This window comes from Gobio gobio (genome assembly GCF_949357685.1).
Source record: "Gobio gobio genome assembly, chromosome: 17".
Classification (NCBI taxonomy): domain Eukaryota; kingdom Metazoa; phylum Chordata; class Actinopteri; order Cypriniformes; family Gobionidae; genus Gobio; species Gobio gobio.
In genome coordinates, this window is record NC_137110.1 from 27,040,706 (window position 1) to 27,063,936 (window position 23,231).

Genomic DNA, 23,231 nt, shown 5'->3' on the forward strand with positions numbered 1-23,231 from the left:
GCAATTTATTTCTGTGTTGGCAGAGCTGAATTTTCAGCATTTTCTTCAGTGTCACATGATCCTTCAGAAATCATTCTAATATGTAAATTTGCTGCTCAAGATACATTTACTATTATTATTATTATTTTATAGATATTATTTTATAAATATTGTTTTTTCAGGATTTTTCATATTTGACTAATAGAAAGTTCAAAAGAACAGCATTTATCTGAAATATAAAGTTATTTTCGAACTTTCAACTCATCAAAGAATCCTTAAAAAAAAAAAATCACAACATAATCAAAATTGTTTCTTGAGCAGCAAATCATCATATTAGAATGACTTCTGAAGGATCATGTGACACTGAAGACTGAAGTAATGATGCTGAAAATTCAGCTTTGCATCACATAAATAAATTACATTTTAAAATCTATTCAAATAAACAGTTATTTTACATTTTAAGAATATTTCACAATATTACCGTTTTGATTAATCGCATCCAAAATAAAAGTTTGTGTTTACAAAATATATGTGTACTGTGTATTATTATTTTGTATATATAAATACACACACATGCATGTATATATTTAAGAAAAATGGGTTATATTTATATATAAAATATTTATATTTATACACAAGATAAATTATATAAATATATAAACAGTATATACATGTAAATATTTCTTAAATGTATACATGAAGGAGTGTGTATATATATATATAAAATAATAATGCACAGTACACGCAAATATATTATGTAAACACAAACTTATTTTGAATGCGCTTGCCCAGCATTAATTTTTAATAAAATAAATGCAGCCTTGATGAGCTGAAGAGACTTCTTTTTAAAACATTAAAACATCTTACTGTCCAGAAACGTTTGACTGGTACATATTTGCAACAATTGCAATTTTAAGATTTTACCAATGAAACAGTTGAGATCAGGTTGTGTTAACAATATTTATTAGAATTTCTAACAGTCACATTTTCCAGGAAAAAAAAAATACAGTAAAGTGTGTACACATTTATTTGATTTTTTACTTAAAAAATAGGATCTGAACTGTAATGTATTTGAATGGATAATGAAAGAGAAGTTCAGAGCTTGTATATTTTAACCCAAGATTCTGTATTGCATTGTGACTCGCAGACCTTGTTTACATGAAGGATACGGATCATTTTCTTCACTGCCAAACAAAGAATTTAAATAGGTTTTCCCCCCTTGGAGCATCTCAAGCTCATGGTTATATTCATAATAATATTCAAAACCTTTCAAAGCTCTTTTCTATTTTTCTTTCCATTCCGAATCCTACTTTGATCACTATCTGAGGAGCTAAGAATTTCAGTTCTTCATAGTGGTCCATTCCTTGGCTTTAACCCAGTCATGGGTTCCATTACTTCATAAATGCAGAAGGGGATAGGAGAGGGGTCTGGAAGGATGTGTTTATATACAACCTGCCCGGAAGCTGCGCGTATCCCTCGTTAACCCCCAAACACTTTTTTTTTTGTCTCTGTCCGTATCTGTGCTGTCTTCTCTTCAGAAACATCCTCTTCATTACTATTGCCAAGCGGCCACGACAATGATGGCGATGAGGAGAAGAACAATCACCACCCACATCCCTGATTCAAAAAAACACACAAAACATCTGAATGAACCAACACTTTTTGAGTAGAAGATGCCCTATTATGAATCGTTGAGCATGTGCACATTTCAATTCATAATTTGCCAAGCAAAAACATGACTGATCTTTAGCACATGTGAATCCGTACCAGCAGCACCGCAAAAAGAAATCTGTTATTTATCCTCTGCGACTAAAATTTTTGTTTCTTGAAACTATCATTTTAATGGTTTATTCATTTTATTTCAGTCATTATTTGCATTTTTCATGTATTACTCATTCAAATAAACACAGTAATGACTCCTAGATGGGGCTCTTAGCCCTGTGTATAATTCAAACTCAAGATCAACACTAACTGAGGGGCGAGAATGACAAACAAAGTGTGGTGAAACTTTCAGCGATGCATCTGCCTTTCATTAATCCTTCTGATAGTCAAATATGTCATATACTCTGTGTCACTAGAGGAATTCCAGGAAGGTGTCGGAGAGGATGTCTCATCTCCTGTGAGTCACTTACATCAACCAGAACATTCTTACATGTGTTGTAGATCAGCTATTACAAAACTGATAGTTCTGACTCTTTCTGATTAAATGAACCACGTTTGAAGTTGCCAATAAATCCTCAACTGTGACTGGACATCAGGTTAGGCTTGAACTACTAAGTGGATTAATCAAAGTTTTGAAGTTTTAAAATGTTTAATATTAATGCATTCATTATATATTGAATATGTGTACTACGAGCGCTTTGATTTAATAAAATTACACACTTTAGTGCTTTTCATTACCAGGCCTTTGCATTTACAGGATAAGTTATTAAAGGCTTATCAGTTAACTGGCTTAGCTGGCATTATATTTAAGGCAGAACTTTTTAAAATCTTTAAAAAACTATTTTTCCATCTATGTTAAAATATTTATTGGGTCTTAAAATCTTTCCTTCAAGTGGATTTTGTATACATTGTATGAAGTGGAATTTGATATTGTCTGTGATGTTAAATATTTCTCACTTTTTTGTTGGATATTCGATATTTAGACTAGACTAAACTAGATCCTATTAGAATTAGATCCAAATTTGGCCAATCGTCTGAATTTACAAAAATAAAGCTAAATTATTATACAGTAGTTACTCCCCAGATTATAATGAAAAATCTTAAAATGAAATGAATTACATTTCTGATCTTCAAACTGCCAATTACTACAATAAAAATAAATACAAAGATTTTTTTTTTATTTTTCAAAATAATTTTTTTTTTTTTTCAAAACTATTTGGCATGATGGTAGTGACAGAAATGACACATATTAGGGGCAGCAAGTCTTTGTTTTTAAACATAACAATAATACTGTACATAAATTCCAAATTAACTGGAAAATGTGTTGACATGAAAAAAAAGTGTAAAAAAGTTAAATTTTCCTGATTTTAACACTTAAAATGTTACCACAATTAACGAATTTTAAACTTGTTAAATAAAATGATCCTTTCGTATATTGTTTAATTTTAATATCTTAGGTAAAAAAAGACACAATAAAAAAATTACAGCTAATAAAATATATATATACTTTATATACTTTAAAACTAAATCTATAATTTTTTTCTCTCTCTCTAAAATCATCATAGAAACATTTCCAAGGTCACGCTTTTAACATACACATCTGACTATGTTTGTCTCAAGCGTGTCTAACTTCAGAGCTTCATTTGTTTGTGCAAACTCTATAACAGAGTAGACATGCCATCATCTGTCACGTAATTTCAAAACATGCTTATCTCGGCTAATCAGACAGGATTTTTGACAAATACGCTGTTCGTCGTGGACACTGGCTGGTACTGTATTTGCAGCCTGATTCAGTTCTTTAGTTTACATTTTTCTCATAGTTTGGCTCGGTGGCTGTGCGTTCCCACTGGAGATCATAGCGCCAGCTGGCCGGCACTGAAGCACAGGGTAAAAGGAAGCCGTGCTGAACTAACTTACGCTGGTATTATGAAATACCAAAGCCTGCTGCGGGCAGGGCATGAGTTAGGAAATAACGCCACACAGCCGGCAATTTTTTTTTAATGTGACTAGGAACTATTTTAGTGAAAAGACCCCATCCCACTGGAAAATGACAGATTTATTTAACAGAAAGTGAAAATATAGTCCATTAATCTCCAATGAACTGGTAAACCTGTAGAAAATCATTTAACATGATGAAAAAACATCTCCAAGTGAACGTTATCTTTTCTTTATAAAACGCCAAATACCGAAATGTCATTCATATTTAAATCAGCCTAAAGAGAAGCGTGTAAAACAAACACTCATTCACACTGTGAGACTTCTATGCTTTAAAGTGAGCTTCACACCCAGGCTCGTCTGTTTGCTCCTCTTTTTCACCTCTGAGAAACTGTCACAGTCCTATAAGCAATCAAATAAGCTCTGTAACCCAATCACGCTGCCCCAATGACAACAATAATATTTGCTAGACAAATAGATTAGTGTGCACAGAGGGCAGAAGACCTGTGAGGCCACCCAGGGGCAGAACAAAGGACACACATTCTTCCCAAGTGTCCTTTATTTATTTAAAATCAAAGTCGAGGGAGAAAGAGACCTGCAAAACTCTAAACTTCAACTTGTCATAGTCAGGGGCTAAAAGATTCAAAACAAAACAAAAGATGGGCCTGAAATTTATCATTTTCCGAACAGATGATTTTCATCTGCCTGTCAATGTTGTTCCTAATAGTCCTTTTTTTCTCTTTCATCTTTTCAAAGAGGATGGATGTAAAGTATTTGGTTGTAGAATGTAAACAAATTAAAAACGAATTACATGAATGGAATAACATCAGACTTCATACATTCCAATATGATGACACATTAGGGTTTTAATTTAGCATTTGACTGCAGAACTAAAGTTCACATTTTTGACGTAAAGATGGTTGTATTCTAAACTGCAATCAAATGGTCTATATCGATCTATTCACAGTTTAGAATTAGATTTTTTTTTAAAGAAATTAATACTTTTGTTCAGCAAGGATTTATATACAGTATATACGTATTACAATGAATTATGAGGGATCGTGTGACTGGAGTAAGGGCTGCTGAAAATTCAGCTTTGCAATCACATTAATAAATTACATTAAAAAAAGTATTAAAATAAAAACAGTTATTTTAAAATGTATTAATTATTTCACAGTATTAAAGTTTTTACTGTATTTTTGAACAAATAAATGCAGCCTTGGCGAGAACAAGAGATGTGAAAAAACTCATGTTGTTTTTCCTCTGGCTTTCAGGTGGACGACACACCGAAACTTAGTCAGTTTCAACTAGCTGGATGATTCATTGTAATAATAATAAATAAATTAAAAAAAACACTGAATAAACTATTCTAATATTATCAGTGCCAAAAGGACAGACAATAATTGTAGATGGATATTGTATGAAAAATATACTCTTCTACAGTATAATGTGAACACCCACACAAAAATAAGAATGACACAGGAGATAAGTACTGAATAAACCTTGTGTGTCCACAGGAGTGAGAGATTAGACAGCTAGAGAGACATTGAAAGTGTTGTGGCATGTTATATTTTCAGCAATTTCTTTCTACGAGACAATGACAAGTGTCAAACAAAGTTGGGAAACGTGAGGAGTGAAGTGAGTCAGAGAACAGAAGTTGAAAGAAAAAGACAAAAAAAAAAAAAAAAACAGAAGTGGGGTACGGGCGACAAGGCAGTGAGGAATTTTTCCATTCATCAACCCCTCTTCACCCCCCTTCACAGAATACATGAATATGGTTAGGTGTTAAAAGCAGACGCGGGACAAGAAGAAGAGGGATAGAGAAATAAAGGAGCGAGAAAGAGAATCAATGCAAAACTCTGCGACTCTGGCCTCCAGCTCTGGGATCTGCAAACACACTTTAGTCTGTAGAGTCCTCTGGACAAACAAATGGAATTATGTGTCACATTAGCGAAGCAGGACAAAGCGCAGCAATGCATTTATTTCCCAGAGAAATTCAAGACGGATCTTTATAGGGCAAGCAGAAGTGATGTAGTCAAACTGGCTCTCGCTATAGAAAAATGATCAGTTTTACTATTCACACCCTGCACATGATCATGGTTAATAAAAATGAATTCACGATCAATTCCACATCTTCTACGAGGAGCTTATTTAATAAATAATGTCTTGATGTAACTTGAGATAGTGAAAAGCCCTGTAAATAGTAGTTCTACTGGCAAGTCAGCTCTCTTAAAGCAACAGCTCACCCAAAAATGTGTGAAAAGGTTTGTAGTGAGAGCAGATTGGTTGAACATCTTTCATCACCAGACACCGGCATTAGAGTAACTTAGAAAATATGCCAACATTTACTCAACATTTTGTTATTTCAAACCCTTATGACTTGCTCTCTTCCATGGAACAAAACAGGAGAAGAGATACAGTATGACTTACTTTCTTCTGCAGAAGAATGAGATCTTAAGCGAAATGTTTAAGCTCTTTCCATACTGTACAATATTGTACAATTAACAATATTGAAACCGAATGTGAAAGTTGACATGTGAAGGCCAAGTATGGTAAACCATACTTAGACATCAGAGAATTACAGATAATTTTTTCCTCTGCATTTAAGTTTCCATCCAAGTCAGTGCACAGTGAACACACACACACACACACACACTGCAAACCGTGAACACACACCAAGAGCAGTGGGCAGCCATTTTTGCTGTGGCGCCCGGAGAGCGATTGGGGGTTTGGTGCCTTGCTCAAGGGCACCTCAGTCATTTCCTGCCGGTATTGAGAAATGGACCCACAACATTCGGGTTACCAGTCTGACTCTCTAACCAGTAGGCCACAACTGCCGCATATTGTAGAACTGAAGAGGAGCTGTCAAGATCCAAAAAGAAAAAGGAAAAATGAACAAAAAAGTAGTGCAAACAGCTACAGTGTGTTCAGAAAGTCTTTTGAAGTCATATGATATTCTTGTGTGAGGAACAGACTAACATTTGAGTTATTCAAAGAACATCCAAAGTTTGCACAGATATGTCAAGTCCAGATGCGTTGCACCAGGTTTGACAGCCCCTGATCACCGCCCACTTTCACTGCATAAAAAAAGAGCGACTTTTCACGGCTTTCACTGAGGGTGAGTAAATAATGAAAGGATTTTTGGGTGAAGTATTCCTTTAATGAAGAGCTTAATGAAGACAGATACTTTGTGTCTGCTGCTTGAGTATGCAGACATGCTTCAACATTTACCACATGTGAAATGATTTAAGTGCTCCAGACATGGTTGGCCTGCACAAAACTTGGGAAATCTGAGAGGCTGTAGTCATTGATCACATCACAGAAAATGCAATTAAAGGAATAGTTCACCCATAAATGAAATTTCTGTCATCATTAACTCAGCTCCAATGTAGTTCTAAACACGTAATTTAAATACTGAACTGGTCGTTCTCTTCCGTGGAATTACTTAAAAATGGATAAAAAAGTAAAATAAAAGAATCATACTATATTTAAAGACTTCTGAAGCCATGTGAGATCGGTGATCTGGATCAACCAGTTAACTGAAAACGTCTTACTCAAAAGAACAATTTGTTCAAAAAATTAGAAATTGCTGTTTCTTTGCTGCATCCAAAGTACATCAACTGGTCAGGGAAGTTCCTCAGGGATCAGTTCTTGGTCCTCTTCTCCATTTAAACTACATCACTGGGACCCATTATACAGGCATATGGTTTGTACTAGAGTTTCTGTGCAGATGACACACTACTCTACTTTTCATTTCGACCAGATGATCCAACAGTAGCTTCACAGATCTCAAGAGTGCCTGGCAGACATCTCGGCATGGATGAAAGAACATCACCTACAACTCAACCTAGGAAAGATAGTGCTTCTCTTCTTCTTGGGGTAATCTTTGACGACCAGTTGACATTCAAAGACCACATTGCAAGCACGGTCATGCAGGTCTGCACTGCACAACATCAGGAAGATCAGGCCCTTCCTAACTGAGCATGCTGCACAACTTCTTGTCTAGGTCCTTGTCATTTCTAGACAATTACAATGCTCTTCTGGCTGGACTTCCATGATGTGCAATCAAACCTCTACAAGAGGTTGAATCTATGATTCAGAACGCAGCAGCGCGACTGGTCTTCAATGAGCCCAAGAGAGCCCACATCACACCTCTGTTTATCTCTCTGCAATAGCCACCAATTACAGCTTGCATCAAGATCAAGACATGAACAGTTCAAGATGCTTGCATACTGTGCGTTCACACCGCCGCCGGCGAGAGCGTCAAAGTGGCCGGAAGTCATTCATTCTCAATGGGAGCCCGGCGGCGAGCTCCGGCGAGAGCGGCGCGTCTTGGACGATTTGGGCGTCGAGGAGAGTTGAAATCAGGTCAACTTTATGGTAATGAGCTACAACGCGCTTTGGCGGCAGCCGGCGGCAACCAATGGGAATGTAGAAGTGCTCCGCTTGAAATTATTCTAGAGAACGCAGCGCTGTAAACTTTGGTTCCGACCACATTAGTTCCCAAGCAAAATAGAGGAGAGGTTGATCACTGCTGGTGCGGCGGGTTTGATAAGAAGATGCGCAACATTATTTATACACCACACAAATGGCTTTTAATTGTTTTATTTCGATAGCAAACATGTACCTATAATTGTTAAGTTCTTTCCATCGATCTGCTTTTTTTAACTTTCACATTTAAATGATTTCATGAGGTTATATTATACGGTTATACCCTACTTGTGGTCAGTCAGCACAAACGCCGATCAACATGAATGTTTGCTTTGCAGCCCCTTTAAATGCCGTTTCAAAAAAGACCAAGCATTCGATCTACGTCAGAGCGGCAGCGCGTCCACGAATCTTCTACAGCGTCGATGGCAGGGCGGCCAGAGCGAAGTTTGACGCTCTCGCTGGCGGCGGTGTGAACGCACAGATATAGAACAGCTACAACCTCTGCACCCTCCTACCTCCACCCGCTCTTACGAGTCTACATCACCTCCAGAAGCCTGAGGTAAGTAAGTGAGAGCTGCCTCGTGGTACCTTCACAGAGAGGCGCAAAATCACTTTCCATTCCGTTTTTGTTCACTGTTCTTCGCTGGTGGAATGATCTTCCCATCTCTATCTGGAACGCAAATCCCCGACAATACTCAAGAAGCAGTTGAAAACTAATTTCTTCCGTCAGCACTAAACGGCATCATGCTGAAAAAAAACTTCCCTTATGCTTTCACTATTCTTTAGTCTCTCCCTGTTCTAGCTTGTACTATTCTAACCAATGTCTAAAACACTTCTTGTGTTCATTGCCTCTTTATGATAAATCACTTGAATTCCTCATTTATAAGTCGCTTTGGATAAAAACGTCTGCTAAATGAATAAATGGAAATGGAAACAGATTACTGAAAAGAAAATAATGTGGGGTGGAGTCTTGGTTCTGTTCTTTGGTTGTTTTTGCAGGCAAAATGATTGGAAAGTCTGACATACGTCACCAGAGAGAAGTCTGCCGTTTCACTGGAAGATCAAGTTATGACATTTTGATGCAAATGAAACATTCAAGGATGAATTTTTCACAGTCAATAACATGCATTGAAATAGCTAGGGTGAATTTATATTTCATGCTGACTTTAAGGCTATCATATGGAAATTAATTAATGGTGCAAATGAATTGTGCTTTAATGTCATGTTGGAGTTGGACAGCCCTAGTCAGCATTATATTGAAAAGAGCACTCATGTTCTTCAAAAACTCATCATTTGTGTTCCACAGAAAAAAAGTCAGTCACACAAGTTTGAAACAACAAGAGGGAGAGTAAATAATGATAGAAATTGTAATCTTTGTAATTATCTCTAAAACACAAACAGACAAAATTAGACCAAAGCACTCTGAAGTATACAGATGTAAAATAATGTCTTGCAGAACTTCCCAGAAATCTGTGTAAATGACCTCTCTAAATGTCTCAGCCTGATCTCACCTTTACTGCCGCTCCAATAACAATCTCACAGATCACATGCAGATGGCCCTGTACGAGCTTACAGCACTGAGACCGACCATAATGTGCAGATCTGACTTTGCCATTTACAGGCAGTGGGCTTTAATCCCGTGAGTTCTGAAGACTGCTCTAGATGCAGTAGGAAGGAGAAAAGGGACAGAGAGAGAGAGAGAGAGAGATGGCCGTAAATCTGAACGATGGACAGGCTTATTGTTGCTGGGCTTTTGATGCGGAGTACATAAAACCAGGGCTACAGTGGCAGAAAACTCACCACATGAAGTGGATTTGGAGTCCAACAGCTTCACTCTGTGCGTCTCGTTTTTGATGCGGCCGTCCGTCTTGTCCACTAGCTGAGCAAGGTCATCAATGATCTCTGAAATACACAACAAGCCAGTACAAAAGATCATCATTTGTAATTACTTCCAAGACTTTCAAATGCAAGAAAATATTAAAAACAGTCTTAGTGCATGATCCTAGGGTGAAAGAGTGGTACACAGAAAGAAAGCAGCAGGCGATATGTGAAAGCAATCTCCTGTCGTCGTTTAGTGGTATGTATGTGGGATTTATAGTGGCCAGAAATGTGTGGTTTGCGTGTGTGCTGGTAGCTGTGGCTAAACCGCACACCATCTGAGGCCTTAACAATTGTATTAGTAGATCAATGTTTGCCAACTTCTGTATGATTACCACAAAAATATAGCCACAAGCGGCAACAACTTGTGTCCAAAGCAGACTGGAGTGCAATTACAAACTTGAAAAAAACTGATCATGTGGATGCAATTGTTGTGGATTAAGTTCTTTGATCACAGTTGCACAGTTTTGAGGATTTCCTTAAGTTATAGCGCCCCCTAGTTCCATAAAATTGGAGAAATGTGGCATGTATGCTTAGAATATGGTAACGTTCAAGATATCACCCACAAGATCTGTTCCAAACTTTCCTGATCAAACTCTTGCATCCTCTGATGGGTAAGTGTAAGACGTTTCATATAGTTTCAGGATACAGGTCCACCGAGTCATTAACAGTCATCTAAAAAAAAAAAAGGGCTTGTTTCTATGAAGATTACTGCGATAATGAGTTTGGGATCTTTGGGATTTATGGACTGACACCAGAGATCTTTTAGAGCAAAAAATAAACAAATAAATACATAAAGTGGAAGAAGAACATCAGAACAAACACAAATGATTCCAGCAGCTTTGGTTCTTGGACCCCTAATTAGTACTTAAATTAAATTACTAAAATATTCAAACAGAAAAAGTTTTAGATTTCCTGGAAAGAAAGAGTAGGCTGAAGTACTAAAGTTTATAATCCACTGGAGAATTTTTTTCTAGAAGATCTGGAGAGATAGACACCTTATCACTCCTTCTGATGAATGTCACAATTCAATTCTGTGCTTTTATAAGGCGGTAGAAAAAGACAGGAGAGTTGAGGGAACAGATCAGGACACAATGCGTCACAAATATGACGAAGTAAGATTTTTTATTCACATTTAAACTGGACCTGCAATGAAAAATACCTGTAATAAACTATATTAATACATACAAATAAAATGTTCTACATTTCATACTGTACTACTACCTATCACTAGACCTGTGCTATACTGTACTTAAATAACTAACCATCTGTATTATGATTTGCTGTGTTTTTCTGCCTATTCTGGAGTCCTGAAACTAATCCACCATAAATTCAATTTTATGAGGTCAGATTTATCCTAGAAAATATAAGACAGTAGGGACTGAACATCATTGGGCAGTGTGCCATTGAGAATTTCCCAGGACAGTGTGGTGTAGCCATCAGCCTATTTCAACAGGGCAACATACCGGACAACACCAATTATTACTGAACATGGACATTGTCACTCAAGATGACACTGTTTTTAATATGTGGATGAAATGCTGTCACCAGACTTTTCTTTTACCATCGAATAAAGCTAAATATGACTAGAGGTGATTTTATTCACAACCAATCAAAAGGAATTTAGCCTTAATGTTATTTAATAGCTATCACTTACATTGCAACATGGAATACAAAACTCTGCTTGCATGTGCCATACCTCTTCTTGTGTTTATGTAAAGTGTTCATACATAAGAGAGGCACAACATGTAAAATTACCTTAAAAAACACATAAATGTACTGCAGTGTGGTGAGTTTAGAGCTTTGACTGAGTTTGCTGAGAATCCTTTGAGACTTTCCAACCCCATTTTTAAGTCTAAATCTATTATGCGCATTGGTACATTAACTTTGTATCACACGCTTGAGAAATACTGTCGAACCACCATCTGAACAGCATATTCTCATTTTCTTTAAGCTGCTGAAATGAGCAGAATGTGAACTTCAGAGCAAAAAAAAAAAATGCAGCATCTGATAAAATGGAAAGACAAAATAATAATAATAACTTAAGCACAAAATATCACGGATCATTACGGAATATGTCCAATACAGTATTATTTATGATTAAATAAAAAAGTTAATTCTCCGTTTTGCTTTGGTGTAGAGCTAGCTGTGTGGCTTTCCCTTTAAAAACACTAACCTTGCTGAAAGGCTCTTTCCAGAGTAGAAAGAGAATGAGTGAAAGAAATAAAACAGAGTGTGAGAAATAAAAGGAAATAATAAAAGAGAAAGAAAAGGGAGATTAATGACAAATTAGCTAAAACAAAAAGCAAGAGTGAACAGGTTGACCTGTATATGGACTTTGAGGTTGAGCAGAACACACACTCGAACAGAAACCATGACTGTAAAAACGAGCAGCTTACTGATAGAATTTCAATACCAAGAAGCAGCGAGCTGGATGTAATTCAGTAGAAACGGGAAGTTGTACGTTTTTTCTTCTGCTTGCTGCCATCAGTCTGCCAACTCAAATAAGCCTTGCTCCACTGTGCAACAAGCTGTTTTGATGAATCTTGATGAAGAAGAATCTCCAACACATTTCAGACTCTGATACAGAAGCCAAAACAGCCGTCACTCACAGCATTACTGTTATTGGTGGAAAGAGTGGAAGGACCAAAGGTTATGTATATAATGTGTCGTGTCAGCTGATAGGTACAAAAAGATATAAATCAAGAACCAAAATGAAGCCAAAAAACACCAATGGAAACACAACACCACTAAGAACCGCAGATCAAGGCATATTTTGAAACGCATTACGGTGATTTTACCACGGGTGAATGTGCGGTCAAAGCAGACTTCTATTCATTTCCATTTAAACACATGCGAATAAGGACAGTGGAAAAAAAAGCATAGGGTGAATTCAGGTTGATTGGGACACGTTTTCCAATTCATCTCGATGAAAAAGATACGTCTTTTGCTTTGTATCTAATTTAAGTTTATAAACTCTGACCTGTAAATTTGTACAGCGAAAAGATACCATATCTTGTATCCATGCAAAGAATATGAATATGTTGTGGAAGTCTGGTAAAATATCTATATAAAAATAAAATTTTATATTATATTTACTTTTCAATTTATATTTTAATATATTATTATTTTTATTTATAACAGCGTTAATTATATCTAGCTTTGGAGTATTTCCACAAGGATGGGGAGAACACATGACCGCAGAGGTCTGGCCAGAGGAATGTGGTTGGATGGAGGTGCAGGTTTCCTGGCTGCGCTATAGACCAAGAACAGGTTCATGAGTATTAATTTGGCAGCTCTTGGAGATTTGAACACATTTCAGAAGGCCGAAAGCCAGTTTGGCAGCAGAGTTTTGATTACGGTCAAAAATGACAGATGCAGTCGGAGGTCAAAAAGTGAAAGTTTTTTCACTTTTCTTCTTTAGAATATCACCCTGTAACAAACACATACTTCAGTTTCATTAAAATAATGTTCCAATTTCAATACAAATTAAAGCTGCAGTATATAACTTTTCTTGTGGTAAAAAAAAAAAAAAAAAATTCAGCAAGTACATAAAACATCAGTGTTCAAATCTCTCCCTATACCTTGATTCGCAACGGTAAGCTTAAAAAAAAGATTAATAATTTGAGCTGTTGGGTCTGTGGGATTTGTTGGAAATGTCAGTTTGAGGTAATGTATCTATGCGTAGTTACGTCACGTCCGTAAACACAAAAAAGAAGATCCCACTACTATGGCAAAAGCAGTTTTTGATGCCAAGAACACAACAAGCTATGTGGGAAACGTTGTGCCGTTTTTTAATAGGCCGGCTTAGTTTTTTCGGTGTGTCCCGCACCGCTGGCTCTAGTCGGACACTGTCAGTGTTTTTTTTTTTTTTTTGGCCAATTCAACATGTAGAATCAGCGCTGGGCCATTGGTGAGAGATAGATCTCTGATTGGCTTTTAAAAACACATATGCTGCTAAAATGAAACTAGTGTGATGGAACCGGATCAACTAACACACTGAAAAGAGCAGATTCAAAATAATCATTCATAATTCATTTACATTTATGCATTTACAAGGCACTTCTATCCAAAGCAACTAAAAAAGGATCATAGTTCACAAAAAATCACGTTCGTGCCACTCCAGATGTGACTTTCTTATGGTGAACGTCTGTTGGGCTAGTTTTTGAGTTTTTTGCAGTCTGCCCAGATTCAGATTCAGTATGTTGTATCAGAGTTGGGGCTGTCTTTGAGAGAGATCGCTCTGATTAGCTAAAAATCTCTGTGTTCATCTGAAGAATGAAAGTCATACATCTGGGATGGCATGAGAGTGATTAAATGATGAGATTATTTTCATTTTTGGGTGAACTATCCCTTTAAAGTGTTCAAGCTATATTTTATTAGCACATACATTTCCTGGGAATTGAACCCATGAGCTTGGCTTGGCTAACACCATGCTACAAATCGAACATCTCTACTTCTACTCTCATGAGTAAGTTCTACTCTGATGAATTATCAAACAAAAACCAGAGCTATGGTGAATATCAGAATACTTTCAGTGAATACTGACATAAATTCTGTCTGTTTTGCACCGATTCTCTGGCTGCACTACCTCTAGCTGCACTAGCACTAATACCCATGAGCTGCACACTGGCTGCACTACCACCAGAGCTATGGTGAATATCAGAATACTTTCAGTGAATACTGACATAAACGGTTTTGCACCGATTCTCTGGCTGCACTAGCACCGTCTTTTTTTGGAAACTGAAAGCTTTGTCTTCTATACACTGCAATTTCATGGAGCATGAAAAAGAGTTTTTAAAATGTATCTTTTTGTGTTCAGCACAAAAAAAAAAGAAAGTTGTATGAATTTGGAACAACATGAGGGTGGAGAAGAATTTTGGATGAACTATTCGAAACATACTTTTTACACCTGGTATTAAGATGCGTTTTGGTCGATCGGATCACAAATGGATGACACTAAGGCCATCTGTTCACCAAAGCGTTTTTTCACACGGCTGGCGTATTTTTTCAATTATTTTCAATGGGAGCGTTGCACTTTTAGAACGGAATGAGTGTAACTGAGCGCTCAGCGTTTTTAACCGGTCGCCAAGAGTTGAAGAATGTTCAACTTTGAGTAAAACGCAGTGCTCATCACTGTCACTTTTTACGCAGCCGTCCAATCACAGGGGAGGAGGGACGGGACAAATACAACACCAACCAACCACATTCTGCTTGTACAACGTCAACAGATGAATAATAAACAGATTTAAACAGATTTAAAACAAGAGCCAGAGCAAAACTTTACTTTGTATCGACATTTTTATATAGAATCAATACAGAAACAAACTATCTGTGAAATGAGATACTAGTAACACTTCTGCAGATATTCCGTATCATAACAAGCAAAGAGTCTCAACTGAAAAAAAAACGCTGCGCTGCCAAACCACTCTCAAGCGCTCACAGCGAGACGTTTTCAGCCAGATGAAAACATTGGTGTCCATTGGTGGACACGCAGCCTAAATACAGGTGTAAACAGGGTCTAAAACATTTTGAACTACCCCTCCAGAGGTAGAAAACGCACTTGAATAGCCACAAAAGACTGCCTTCTCTCCGCTTATGGACCTAATGAGTAAACATTATGGGAAGTGCTCTAGCCAGACAGTATTTAAACTTTGTCGGCCGAAGACCCAAGTTTGGTTTGAAGAAGACAAACGAACCAAGCACAATGTTCTCTCATTATTCCAGATTTCTAACATGCACTCAGAGTTCGGCGTTGTTTTGCAGCTATCAGAGCAGAAATTAAAGCTGGTGCTCTCCGTATGTTTTTTCGTCGTCTTCGGGGTGGGTTCATATGTAAATTGCACAAGCCTATTTTGTCCATTAGATTGAAAGATCATACATATACCCACCCATAGACCCTCCTCCGCTCGAAGAAATCAGGACAGAAGTGATCGAAAGTGGACAAAAGAGATTAAAACACCATGTGTAAACGGGTATGGGTCTCCCTCGTCTACTCGTGATGATCCGATCGACCAAAACACATCTTAATACTGGTTGTTGATAGGGCCTTTAAGGACATTATTTACTTGAGCTGAGACTGTGAAAAGCTGCAAATTCAGGTTGCTTCAGGCATAAAACCTTAGAAACAAAGAACTGTGTCACATATGGCTTAACTTGAGGCTGTGCGTGTGGTAAGAGAAAATTAGCGTGTCCACCAGGGGGTCCAGAGACCATGAATGGCATGGAAATCATGTCAAAAATTTTAAAGCATCATGTGGAAAGGACATACAGCAGATAAATGGAGGAGATGAGACACATAATGAGAGAAAGTATTCAAGAGTGTCAAAGAAAAACAGACATAACAGACAGAAGCAAGTGCCCAAAACATACGGTAAGATTTAGCTTCAGTCTCTCATAACAGCTCAGTAACTCTCTACTGGCAGCAGTGGACTCATGGGAAAACAGGCCTGCCTGCCTGCCGGTTCCCCTCACACAAGCTTGCCATTCCAGTGACATAATTCTCCATTTCCGAACTCAATGTTTGCACAGATATGACAGCTGCCTTCTCTGGCTCGGGCTGCAACTATCAGCCACATAACAAAGCGGAGCCTGTTACAAGAAATGGCTGTTTATTTAAAATCCTATTATACCGAATAAACCTCTAAACCCATATTGTGGAGCACAGACAATGTGTATAGAGTATGCAAGATATGTAATTGTGTGTGGCAAATGACAAAAAAAGTGTTGCAATAATTATGCTGTTTTAAAGAAAATAAAATATAATGATAATATCGTGGTGTAACCATCAAGTTACATAAGTAACAACATATTTTTCTTACACCGTGAATTGTAAAAGAAAAAAGTTGAATTATTTGACATTTTAAGAGAGCGACATTCATGAATTTCTGAGGACTTCCTCTCTATAATATTATTTCCGTTTTTTTTCTGCATGTTTCTACACCGATCAGGCATAACATTATGACCAACATTCTTAATATTGGGTTATTGTATTGTCTTTTGCTGCCAAAACAGCCCTGACACGTCGAGGCATGGACTGAAGGTGTGCTGGGTAATCTGGCACCAAGATGTCAGCAGCAGATCCTTTAAGTCCTGTAAGTTGCAAAGTGGGGCCTCCATGGATTGGACTTGTTTGTTCATCACATCCCACATATGCTCGATTGGATTTGGGCCTCCAAATTCCCCAGATCTCAGTCAACATCTCAAACTCGTTGTTGTGCTCCTCAAACCATTCCTGAACCATTTTTGCTTTGTGGCAGGGCGCATTATCCTGCCGAAAGAGGCACACAGCCAACAGGGAATACCGTTTCAATGAAAAGTGTACATGGTCTGCAACAAAGCTTAGGTAGGTGATACGTGTCAAAGTAACATCGACATGGATCACAGGACCCAAGGTTTCCCAGCAGAACATTGCCCAAAGCATCACACTGCCTCCGCCAACTTGCCTTCTCCCCATAGTGCATCCTGGTGCCATGTGATCCCCAGGTAAACGACGCAAACGCACCGGTCATCCACACGATGTAAAAGAAAATGTGATTCATCAGACCAGGCCACCTTCTTCCATTGCTCCGTGGTCCAGTTCTGATTCTCACGTGCCCACTGTTGGTGCTTTCGGCGGTGGACAGGGGTCAGCATGGGCACCCTGACTGGTCTGCGGCTATGTAGCCCCATACGCAACAAACTGTGATGCACTGTGTATTCTGAAACCTTTCTATCAGAACCAGCATTAACTTCTTGAGCAATTTGAGCTAAAGTAGGTCATCTGTTTGATTGGATCACACGGGCCAGCCTTCGCTCCACACGTGCATCAGTTAGCCGGTTCACCACTGTTCCTTTCTTGGACCCCTTTTGATAGATATTGACCACTGCAGAACACCCCACAAGAGCTGCAGTTTTGGAGATGCTTTGACATTTCCAGTCGTTTAGCCATCAAAATATGGCCCTTGTCAAACTCGCTCAAATCCCTACGCTTGCCCATTTTTCCTGCTTCTAACACATCAACTTTGAGAACAACATGTTCACTTGCTGCCTAATATATCCCACCCCCTAACAGGTGCCATGATGAAGAGATTATCAGTGTTATTCACCTCACCTGTCATAATGTTATGCCTGATCGTTGTAAATGTTGATTGCACCACATGAGTTTGGTATGTATGGATGGATGGATGGATGGATGTCTCATATAAAGAGGCGAGTATGTTCTATGCTTGACCTAAAACAACATTTACTCAAATATATGTACATTCATGAATATTAGGCATTCATGAGGGACAGAAGTGTGAAATTTGGCCCACACACACCAATAAATATTTGAGGATATTCTAATGTCCACACTGCACGTGATGCTGTAAAAACATGAGCCCTCAGAGAGAGACACCAATCAGACACAGATGTTCTCGCATATGACCTCATGTATGCATTTTCTTTCTCACCATCCTGCCGTCATCTCAAACACTTTGGGCTGCCCCACCTTCAGACCCATTAGAGCAACCGTCTTTCTCTAAACAACCGGTCCTGATTAGCTTTCATTCACCGCCAGATGCTTTTCACAAGGATAATCCAAAGCAGTTAACAGGTCCATTTCCGTACCTGTTTGTAATGTGGAAGGGGACACTTCCGATTCTGGGAATAATAGAGGGGAGTGATTTGCTCTTGGACCTGAGCCGCCTTTCCAAGCGCTAACTGCCAATCGTTTGAAAAAGTCACTGCAAATCCTTCCTAGAGGCGTATGCAAAGGAAGGGTGGATGTTGACAATCCGTGTCCTGTCCTGTCCTCACTGCCAGCTCTCTCCCACTCTGTCTGTCTCTCTCAGCTTACAGCAAGCAATTCCAGAGTTCCCGCTCTATTCCCAAAACAGAGTCTTCCAGCAGTGACTCATTGGAGATTCCTCAGCATTCAAATCTGTTTCCTATAAATTAGTCTCTGTTATCAGAACATGTCTCACGCTATGGGCTGCTCTTGTGCCTCACTTACAGGGAGAAAGTATTTGAGCTGTTAATGAGTTTCCTATTATAAAGGCCAGCTTGTGGCTGCTATCATCTTATAGGAAGGTGAAGTGACTTGTTACATTTAATAATTCCTAAAAGTATTTGTCTATTACTTTCTGTAGACTCAATATACACCAGTACAGGCCATTACAGTTTATTTTAACAATTGCAACAGTGTCTGCGTCAGTTTTCGTGTTTTGTGCACAGAATGTGAAATTTCGAGAGGCAGCTCATGCAGAAGAACTCTACTACGACTGGCATAATTTATCACCTGAGAACATGAAATGTTTCGATAAAAAAAAATTATATTGGTTCATCACTAGTATAAATACATATCACTTACATTAGACTAATATGCGCTTAAATAAGTCTGCTGACTTTCAACCAGTTTTCTATTGCTACAATTTCAGAATTATATGTAAATTAACAATGTTTCAGCTTTCTATATACAGTCATGGCCAAGCATTTCTCACAGAAAGGTATTGAAATTACACGTTTTGCTATACACATGTTTATTTCCTTTGTGTGTATTGGAACAACACAAAAAAAAACAGATGAAAAAAAAAGCTAATTTAACATCATTTCACACAACACTCCAAAAATGGTCCGGAAAAAATTACTGGCACCCTTTCAAAATTGTGGATAAATACATTTGTTTCAAGCATGTGATGCTCCTTTAAACTCACCTGGGGAAAGTAACAGGTGTGGGCAATATAAAAATCACACCTGAAAGCAGATAAAAAGGAGAGAAGTTGACTCAGTCTTTGCATTGTGTTTCTGTGTGTGCCACACTATGCATGGAAAACAAAAAGAGGAGAAAAGAACTGTCTGAGGACTTGAGAACCAAAATTGTGGAAAAATATCAACAATCTCAAGGTTACAAGTCCATCTCCAGAGATCTAGATGTTCCTTTGTCCACAGTGCACAACATGATCAAGAAGTTTGCAACCCATGGCACTGTAGCTAATCTCCCTGGACGTGGACAGAAGAGAAAAATGTATGAAAGGTTGCAACGCAGGATAGTCCGGATGGTGGATAAGCAGCCCCAAACAAGTTCCAAAGAAATTCAAGCTGTCCTGCAGGCTCAGGGTGCATCAGTGTCAGCGCGAACTTTACGTCGACATTTGAATGAAATGAAACGCTATGGCAGGAGACCCAGGTGGACCCCACTGCTGACACAGAGACATAAAAAAGCAAGACTACAGTTTGCCAAAATCCTTCTGGGAAAACGTCTTGAGGACAGATGAGACCAAGATAGAGCTTTTTGGTAAAGCACATCATTCTACTGTTTACCAAAAATGGAATGAAGCCTACAAAGAAAAGAAAAAACAGTACCTTCCATCAAATATGGTGGAGGTTCAAAGATGTTTTGGGGTTGCTTTGCTGCCTCTGACACTGAAATCTGAGGATTACCAAAGGATTTTGGGTCACAATGTAGGGCCCAGTATCAGAAAGCTGTGTTTGCGTCCGAGATCATGGGTCTTCCAGCAGGACAATGACCCCAAACATACTTCAAAAAGCACCCAGAAATGGATGACAACAAAGCGCTGGAGGGTTCTGAAGTGGCCAGCAATGAGACCAGATCTAAATCCCATTGAACACCTGTGGAGAGATCTTAATATTGCTGTTGGGAAAAGGCGCCCTTCCAATATAAGAGACCTGGAGCAGTTTGCAAAAGAAGAGTGGTCCAAAATTCCGGGTGAGAGGTGTAATAAGCTTAACATTGAGAAAACAGTGGAGATGGTGTTTGACCCCAAATCCATCGGTCACCACCCACCCAACAATGGTCATCAATGATCAGAATATAGCCCAGGTTGACTCTTACAGATATTTGGGCATTTACATTGACAGTAAACTGACATGGAGTGTTCAGGTAGAAAATGTATTAGGGTCCAACAGCAACTACATTTTCTTCGTAGGCCCAGGGTTTTTGGTGTTAACCAGAAAGTGTTGCTTCTTTTTTACCATGCTGTAATTGTGAGCATTCTGGGGTATGGCATCGCAGCTTGGTTTGGCAACCTCAGTGTACAGCTGAAAGCCCAGATTACACGGCTAACACAGAGAGCCATGAAAATCATGGGAGTCCGCATCCCACACTCCAGGCTGTCTTTGATGAAACAATCATCAGACAGGCCCAAAAAATTATATCAGACCCCACTCACGTCCTCCACCCTGAGTACCAGCTTCTTCCCTCAGGAAGACACCAAGTGCAGGCTCAATCGCTTTAAGAACTCCTTTGTCCCCCTGTCCATCAAAGCTCTAAATGATAAGTAAGCAAGAGGGTTACCTCTGTGATGCAGTTTTTAATTCAAATTTTAGGTGTGTAGTTCGAAGGGCAGTGTGCAATTGGTTGGTTGATGGTAGTCTGTGTATGTATAGCAGGTATGTATGTATGCGTGTGTGTAGTGTGTGTGTATGAGTGATAGTCATGTATGTACTATACGTATTTTTATCTGTTTTTAAACAGCAGACTGTATGTGTCCAAGACAAATTTCCTCCGGGATAATACAATTCTATCTAATCTAATCTAATCTAATCTAATCTAATCTAATCTAATCTAATCTAATCGATGGTTATAGGAAGCAATTGATTTCAGTAATTTTTTCCAAAGGGTGTGCAACCAAATATTAAGTTACAGGTGCCAATAATTTTGTCCGGACCATTTTTGTAGTTTTGTGTGAAATTATGTCAAATTTGATTTTTTTTCTTCAGTTTTTTTGTGTTGTTCCAATACACACAAAGGAAATAAACATGTGTATAGCAAAACATGTGTAATTGCAATACTTTTCTCTGAGAAATCAGGGGCGCTCAGATATTCCTGTTTATTTGTCAGCAAAAGTCAGCTGGATGACGCACCATTTTGCATCATCCAGCAGACTTTTGACAGCTCCATGGAAAATTACGCATTTTTCTATTCCCGCCCATAGACAGTTCGATTGACAGAAGGGCGGTGCCAAAATCAATTGCATGGGTGTAGAATTTTTTTTGCAAAAGGGAATGCCACAGCCCCTCTCTTTGTTTTCCTCAAGTCATGTATCTAGTCACACATTTTTTTTCGTGTTTTCAGGCTGCACAGAAAACCAAGTTTTATTAAAAGCCCGTCTTCACAGTGGTAAATTCCCCCATCTTTGTAGTACAGTAGCAATGTATCATGAGAGAGCCTGTGCGTGTGTTCATGAGTGATCTGTGATTCAGTAGAATCATTCATTCACTGACTGACTCATGACTTTGTGTAAAAATAATTGGTTGAATGAATGATTCAATGACCCATTCATAACACGGAAAAAGACAATTGCTTTGTGCCACCTGTTGACTTAAAAGTAAGCTGCAGAAACAGCCTTTGAATGAATCCTTTTGGTGAATGAATTCAAAAGATTCAAATCACTGAAAGGAACCCCCTCCACTACTGTGAGCATCTATCTGTGTCTGGGACACAGGGCATTTCTAAGGTGCTGGGATCTATCACAGCTCTCTGGGAGAAATGTACCCCTCTCTCCCCATATGCCCCACGGGAAGTCTAACTGGGCCTGCAGCCATGCAACTCTGCCAGGGAGCCTGTCAAGAAAAATATGTCACCCTGAGAAACCCGTATCCCCCCTTTGCTTGAAAAGCTGCTGCTGCAGTAGAAAAGTCCACTGGGTTGCACGGCTGTGGAGGCTCACGTGGTGTCTGCAATAAAGAGATCCAGACAGTCATGCTGTATGCACCAAAGTGAAGGATGGTGCAAACATATCAATCGTTAATCCCAATGGTCATTAAACAACCCCAACAAAGACACTGAATAAAGACAAATTAAGTAATGTAATGAAAATATTTTCTATCACTCACAAACAGCACAGCTTAACTGCATCAGCAGAATGGCATTGTGCTGTCAAACTGGCATTATATCTGCTGAATAACATACAGTCAAACCAAAGTTTATTCAAACACATAAAATGGTAATAAAACATGACAAGAACTCTGAGTTAAACTGTCAGAACAAATTCATGTTGATTATGTCTTGATAGAAAGGTATGTAATGGATTACAATCAACCAATCAGCTGTCAAATTTAAGTACACAATTAGATAATACCAATTTAGGTCAACCAATTAGCAAGCTTCATTTTGTTCAGTCTGTGGTGTAAAACGTCTCATCAGCAAAACATGGTCAGGTCAAAGTGTCCCAAATTTTTTATCAATTTTACTGGTAGTCCACTGAAGAATTTTTGGGTATAATATGTCACAGTTTACTTTATTTTGCTATCCTCACTTACATAAATGAACTATTGTGTCCTGCACCCACTAAGTCAAGTCAAGTCACCTTCATTTATATAGCGCTTTTCACAACACAGATTGCTTCAAAGGAGCTTTACAGTGA

General features: G+C 38.4%; 1 protein-coding gene across 1 annotated transcript in view; it reads right to left on the reverse strand.

The window, feature by feature from the left end:
• Positions 1-920: 920 nt before the first annotated feature.
• Positions 921-23,231, reverse strand: part of stx8 (syntaxin 8) — a 75,012-nt gene continuing 52,701 nt past the window's right edge. The window contains exons 7-8 of the mRNA XM_079840138.1: positions 9,808-9,909; positions 921-1,596 (exon numbers count right to left, since the gene is read on the reverse strand). Coding sequence (XP_079696264.1) covers positions 1,535-1,596; positions 9,808-9,909 — 164 coding nt within the window. The 3' untranslated portion in view covers positions 921-1,534. The remainder of the gene's footprint in view (positions 1,597-9,807; positions 9,910-23,231) is intronic.